This window comes from Trachemys scripta, chromosome 1 (assembly GCF_013100865.1).
Source record: "Trachemys scripta elegans isolate TJP31775 chromosome 1, CAS_Tse_1.0, whole genome shotgun sequence".
In the NCBI taxonomy this organism is placed as follows: domain Eukaryota; kingdom Metazoa; phylum Chordata; order Testudines; family Emydidae; genus Trachemys; species Trachemys scripta.
In genome coordinates this window covers 295,917,091-295,924,334 of record NC_048298.1, presented here as the reverse complement: position 1 = coordinate 295,924,334, position 7,244 = coordinate 295,917,091, and the positions used below count along the sequence as shown (strand labels likewise).

The 7,244-nt window shown below is 39.0% G+C and overlaps 1 protein-coding gene across 3 annotated transcripts in view; it reads right to left on the bottom strand.

The window, feature by feature from the left end:
* Positions 1–826: 826 nt before the first annotated feature.
* LOC117871035 (coiled-coil domain-containing protein 169-like) overlaps positions 827–7,244 on the bottom strand; it is a 45,585-nt gene continuing 39,167 nt past the window's right edge. For 2 of the 3 annotated variants that reach the window (XM_034758609.1, XM_034758611.1), the window contains exons 7-8: positions 5,358–5,434; positions 827–2,238 (exon numbers count right to left, since the gene is read on the bottom strand). In XM_034758609.1, the coding sequence (XP_034614500.1) occupies positions 2,136–2,238; positions 5,358–5,434 (180 nt within the window). In that variant the 3' untranslated portion in view covers positions 827–2,135. The remainder of the gene's footprint in view (positions 2,239–5,357; positions 5,435–7,244) is intronic. The other variant, XM_034758610.1, reaches the window with a different exon arrangement.

Sequence of the window (7,244 nt, the reverse complement as noted above, 5' to 3'; positions counted from 1 at the left end):
AGTTCTTGTTTTCTTGCATTTTAGCAATGACATCATGTTCTTTCTGTATGAGTTTAATTGCAGCCTCACTTTAATGCTGCCAGTGATAAGAAACTATGCTATTAGCACTGCTCTTAAAGAGACAAAAAGCTTTAATGAATACCATGAAGAGCTACAGAAGCTCTTAAAATAAAAGGAGTCCATCAATCAGATTTATTCTGAAGAGTGCTTTTTAAATCTAACCTAGAAGGTTGAATTTTAAATACCAAAACATTCTCTTCACTGTTCTGCAGTTTAAAAAAAAAAAAGAAAAAGAAAGAAAAGGGCCTGCCAAAGTTCAATTACTGAAATATTGTTGGCAAAGAAACTGCAATGACAATTGCATGCTTAAGATTGAAGATATAATTCAAAATACTTCAAATAATCCCTCAGCAGTGATTTACAGGGCAGGAATTTAAAAGGATGGTACTACTTAGGCCCCAAATCTGCAATGATACGTGGGAGCAGTCCCACTGAAGCACACTGGAAGTCTTTGCAGGATTGGGGCCTTAGATGGAAACATCAGTTTGTAAGTTTAGATTTCATATACTAAAATACATACACCAGCAAACAAGAAATATACATAGGATTTGAAGATAGAACCCTTCATTCACAATAGGTACACTCTGAAGAATCTTTACATAACAATATTTGTTTGGGGACATTCGCAAAACATTGAAACTTTGGTTTACACAGTAAGGGCCCTACCCAGCTGAAAACAGCAGTGGAATTCCAAGCCATGCAAACTACTGAAGGCTGTGGATACTAGCAGTGCAGAAGCCATCCTTTTAGCATGGCCATTTACATCTGTCTTCCCTGCCAAAGCCAGGCAGTTCATGGAACATAGCACAGCCCTAAGGGTAGAGGAACTGTGCTGCATAGCCCTGGGAGGATGAGACTGACTCCAAGCTTGGCCTCTAGCAGGCAGAGCTTTTTTTAAAGGGATACCTGAGAGTTAAGAAACCAGGGGTGCAACAAAGGGGGGCCCAGGTCCCCCAGCTTAGCCCTTGACCAGAGTTGGGTGGCATAATAGTGGAGCCCCTTCCCTGCTGGTGTGACAAAGGAGTGGGCAGGCCAAATTTGAGGGGTCTTGCTACCCCATGTACCAGGTCACAGAATCAGGCAAGTTTGGCCTAGCTGCCTCTCTGTCATGCCAGCAGGGAAGAGACTCCACTGTTACGCCACCCAGCTCTGCCTCCCTAATGCCATAGGTGTGCCCTGTCCCCAGCCCACTGCTGGGAACCTGACCCAGAACCTGACTGGCTCTCAGCTTGCAAAGAATCAGCCAAAGGGGAGGCAGTATCTCAGACAGGAAATAGGCATAAATGTTTAACAGAGTAATTAGCCATTGGGACAAGTTACCAAGAGTTATGGTGGATTCTCCCTCACCAGCAATTTTTAAATCAAGATTGAATGCTTTGCTGTAGGAATTATTCTGGGGAAGTTCTCTGGCCTGTGGTACACAGATCAAACTAGACGGTCACAGTGGTCCCTTCTAGCCTTGGAATCTGAAAATTGTGGTTGTCTTCCTAGAAAGAACCATCTGTTTTCCCATCCTCTAGTAATCAAGGGAGTTTCCCCAGTAGCTTGTGTGCTAAGTGGCTATTCCTAATGGGGTATTACTCTTTTCTTCTGGTATAGGTAGTGGGGTTACTCTTCAGGTCACATCCTCCTCTCTTCTTCTCCTCCCTCAGTGAGCTCTAAAAACAAACCCTTTAAATTTTTTTCAATGACTGGCTGTGGAGTCAAAGTGGGGAAGAAACTGCCTAGCATAAGGCATTTAAGTGATTCCCTGAGTCACCCAACTTGATTCCTATGATTCCTTGATTCAGTTTTTACATCTGGCGATCAGGCCGGGAAGGATCAGACTTCACCAGCATTAAAAGGGCACCCAGGAACTGCCCAATAAACTATTCCACAGGATTACAGAGGGCTACTTTTCCCTCAGAATAGGGAGTCTCTGAAGCTGCCAGGAGGCACAGATCTTCATGAGTAGCTATTGTTATTGGAATGTGTCTTAAATCAATGTGGTACATACATTTTTCTTCAGAAACATTTAGTTAAATATATAGAAACAAGAATAAAAGTGATTGGAAGTTCTTGTTAAGAATATTAAGTCAGTGCTTTAATTTTGGAAGTTGTTTCACTCCTGCAGTCTTTTTAATTGGTCCTTTTTTTGGATCCAGAATCCTTTGATTTTCTGGAACATTATGTCTTCTTCTGAAATAAAGTCAGAAAGGTTAGTCATTACATGTCACTTACATGATGATGCTCCGGAAACTTGAACTGCTGGAAATAGGCATGCTTTTTATATAAAAATAACTGATTATTATGGTTAATTAATAAACAGTTTCTTTCTGGGTGTGAGGTTAACAGAACATTTAATTATTCTGTGTACAAATCCTAATCCTCATCTCATCATTCCTGAATAACTTTATATTATTTAAATGATGAACTTTTAAAGGAACATGAAGAGAATATTAAATATTTGTATAAACAGGAAGGCAGCAGGCTGGGGAGACATTTTCACCAATTATATGCTCCCGATCAAGACACGGAAATTACTGTCTGCACCTGTAATTAGAGCTCTCTGCAGGCAGTATGCTCTAGAGAGCCATGCTCTTAAGTCCCATGCCCTTATATATAAAACTTTGGTAGCTGACTAACAAGTTTACATTCACTTCATGGGAATAACTCCCCTAATTTTTATAAAGTGTTATTTATTTTCTTTTGGATCAAAGTTTAATTTATAGGACTATAGAACAGAATTTCCAAGGGAAGAAAGGTGACTAAGTAAATCCACAAAGCCATTCTCAGGAGGTTGCAGGCAGCATCTCTCTACTATTATGCAAAACAGCTAAGTATCTCTCCATTCATCCTTGCAGTATCTGAGCATTTTATATAGTCTAACATACAAGGTTTCAGTTTCTCTCTCACCCAGTTGAGAAAGGAGGAAGGGAATATATATCAATTGCATACATGTGTCTGTGCACTGATGATTGGAGAAATATTCTGCATATTGTTCGATGGTGAAAGTTGCGGTCATTTCATATGTTCTGGGAATGAGTTGCAGGTTTCTGGGCAAGCTGCCAAGAAAGCACGATCTCCAGTGCTCTCTAGTTTCACTTTTGAGGTTGCCAAGTTCCATTGTTCTAACTATCATGAGCAGTATATGAGGCCTGCTTCCATTTAAAGCTTTGAAGATCAGGGCCAAAGTCTTGAATCTGACTCAGTAATCAATAAGGAGCTGTTGCAGAGCTGAGTAGACAGACAGATCAATCTCTCCCCACCCTCCAGTTCCCATGTTTTTCTACTGTCGTGCAAGTGTCTAAAGCCCCATCTGACCTGACCCAGGAACCATGGTAAGAATCGCTATTTAAACTGGGTTCTAATTCAGCCAAAATGTACCAGCAACCATGATTAAACAAAGTTTAGATATTGATTATTAACCTGATTTGAAACCCAGGGAAGACAAAGCTTTGAAATATCGGTTGAAATTAGACGAGAAGCTGCTGGAGGAAATTATGAGGTTATTCTCAAGGCCTGAATTTATTGCATAGTTTTACTCTGGAATTTAAATGGAATTACTTCTAATTTGCATCAGTGAGTGAGAGCAGATTCAGGCCCCGAGTCTTTAAAGTCATTAGAGTAGTATTTATGGAGGAATAATGACAATAGCTCTCTGTTAAATTCTCCATACATTGAAGGAGTTCCTCACTTGTGCTTGCTACTTCCTGATGATACACACTGTGACATATCACCACTCTTTGGTATAAGCTGCCACGTGAGATCAAGGTGGGGAGTCACCAGGCTCAAAGTTCTAAGCAGTTGGCTACAGGGATAGCTCAGTGGTTTGAGCATTGGCCTACTAAACCTAGGGTTGTAAGCTCAATCCTTAAGGGGGGCATTTAGGGATCTGCGGCAAATATCTGTCTGGGGATTGGTCCTGCTTTGAGCAGGGGGTTGGACTAGATGACCTCCTGAGATTCCTTCCAACCGTGGTATTATATGAGTCTAAGCAAAAGGTGAAGCAATCCCATCATGTGTGTAAAGTCATTTGAAAAGTGCTGACTAAGGTTACAAAACCATCAACTTTGACAGGAGGAGGTGAGGCAGTGGTAATCTGTCACAACATGTATCTTTCCAGAACAACAACTACAGGAAAGTATTTTTTGTCTAATGTAAAAAGAATTAAAGACAGCAACGGTCACAATACTCCCAAATAAATACTGGTCTAAAACCCACAGATCAGTGCTACTATTCAGCTGGTACTCAAAGTCTGGCTGTTGCTGGCTTCCTTAGTCCCTCCAGAGGGAGTAAGGGAGAAACATGCTGGCTCTGCCCTCTCTGGCCACCTCCACAGGAGCTATATAAAAACACAGCCAGAGCCAGAAACTGCCTATGGGCTGCATATTAAGTATTTAAGAGCCACACAATACTTGTCTGATCTTAAGAATCCTTAGTAGCAGACATTAAACCTTACTCTAATAACCGTAATCTACTGAACTCTCACCATGAGACCAAAGAGTGGGAATCAGTGAATATAGTTAACATTGCAGAATATATCTTATTCACGTCCTGAGTGAGAGGTTAAAATAGAAAACAGGTGGGAAAACTATTTCATATCAATTATCTTTTATAATCTAATGATGGGACAGCTGTTCTCAATTTGTATCATGGCTCAATTGCAATGATATAGTTAAGAATTTGTTAGTGTTTCCATTTTCAGTAAAGAATCAGCTTCAATTTGAAACTTGGTTTATCAGAGCTCAGCCCAGACACACATTTTTATGTTCTAAATTCCCCCAAACAGCTTCGTGCTCTTCACATTTAAAAATTTTGGGGAAACTCTTTTGCACCTGTGTAACTAAAAACTGGCTTTGATTTATTAAGCAATTAGGTCTTTATATGAGTTCATCTAAAATTACTCACCTTCTCATCCACTAGACAGCTGTACACACTCTATTGACTGAGAAGAACCAGGCTGAACATTTAATTACATTACTGTTAATGGACTGGAGAATGTAAGAGCAGACTTAGCAAAAAGGCCTATTTTTTTTTTTTTTGACTGAGATTTATATGCAAGGATGCCAAAACCTTCTGTTAGGTTCCACAAAGGCCACTTACATTGTATGAGTACTGTACTATCATTCTGTAATAGTCTATGTTAGGTGATAAGCTGATTTTAAATCAGTACCAAGAGTGATATGGACATCAATATTTTGTCAGTAAGATTATCTGCAGCAATCTTTATCTTGGCTAGAGGGCTATGATAGTCAAGGGAGAGTATTTAGATAAATGTATTAAATCAGAAAATGGAGGGAATATGAAAGAGTTACCTCAGTATTTGGTTTTTCCTCTTGATCTGCACTGCATCTGTTTTCTGCCTCTCAGCAATTTTAAGTGTAGCTGATGTCTGCAATGGTCAAATTTTTACAAAGCAAGTTATCCTCCAAGTATATATATTGTTAGGAAAGCAAAAATTCTCCTCACGTTGATTTTGAAAAAGACAAGCACTATGACCCTGATTCAGCAAAGAATTTAAGCCCATACTTAAGGTTATGTCCCATTGAAATCAACAAGACCTAATCACATGTTTAAGTCCTCCGCTGAATCAAAAACTATATTACTTGAATCCATTTATTACTAATTAGGAAAGGAATCCCGTATTTTCCATCTGCAAGCAATTTTCCCCTATGTATTGTCCTGTATGGAAAAGATAGAATAATGACAGTTTTAGTGATTTTGTTGTGCTGTTGGAATTATGAAATTATTAAGTGAGAAGAATGCAGCATTTATATCTTCCCTGCTGCCTCTAGAGAGCATTACTACAATACTGTGATATATAAAATCCAAGAAGCAGTTATAAAACTTTGGTAATAAAAAGCAAAAATGTGGGGAGAACTTAAACTGTCTCTCTTGTCCCTTGGCTCACAGATCCCCTTGATGCAGAGCTCCTCCAGGCTCATGTCCAACTGTCACCCCAGAAACATCCTCTTGTAGGAATTTCCATAGACTGGAGGGGGAAGCAACGAAAAATGCTTCAGGCTAACTTTGCAGTAATTTAGTGCTTCCATGGCTGGTGGGCTGGGATGTGCTTGTTGAAAACTGACACAATCCTGCCAACTTCCCAGATCCACAGAGCCCCCATAGAGGGGCTTTGTGGGAGCATAAGGCAAGGCAAGACAGCTGGCCACACTAGGGAGCCATAGATGACTTTTTCTAAAAGCGCGGAGCCATGGATCTCTTTGATGCCATTTAAACAAAGCACATGGTTTGGATTATTTTTAAATCTTAATGTTATACTTTAAAATGTATGGGAATGCATTCTCCACGAGAGGGGAAAGAACCTAGCACAGCAAGGAACCACATCTGTGATTGGTTATAACAAATACACTGGTTTCTAGTGTGCTTCCATGTATGTACTGCATTAGACAACTACTCTCACTAACACTGTACTAGCAAAGCCTACTATAATTCATACGAAGACACTTTCAAAGAATATATGTGTAAAGACAGAGTAAGAGCTGCCTGGATTTAATTTATGGAAAGCACTGTTAAATTGTCTGCTTTCAGGGAGTTCTACTAAAGACATTGACTTATGAGAAATAATTTTTGAAGTTTTTTTTTTAATTCTGTGTACCACTTTAAGAAAAAGGTTCTCTTAAAGACCTATCGCATTTCCCCACTGCTTGGTTCTCAAAATATTGCATTCTGCAAGCCACAAGGAAAGTTCCACTGACCATCAATGTTCCATAGTGTGTGATCTGAGAACCAGTCTTTTATGATGAAAAAAAAAGTAATGCCTTTTGGATGAATACTAAATTTTGTGAAACCTTTACATTTATTTTAACTGTATCACTTAAAAAAAGATTAGCACCTTATGGAACCGGACAACATAAACACACTTAGAAGATGAAAATACTTTGAAAAAAAAAAACACAAGGTAACAAGAAAAAGATATTTAAAATAAATTATTTTTCTGAACCACAGCCTTTCCTTCCCCCTCCACTCCCACTAAAGGTTACAGGGGTGATCTCAAACAAGGAATAAAAAAATTCTCAGGAAATGCATTCATTATGCTGATATTTTAAATAACTTAATAAGAAAAAAAAAGGTTCTATTGCATTTGATTTACTAAGCGTACAGGAGAAGGCTAATAAGATAGGAAAAATAACAAAATGGAATAATCTATAGCTATATAGTTAAGAGAGAATATCTATGGA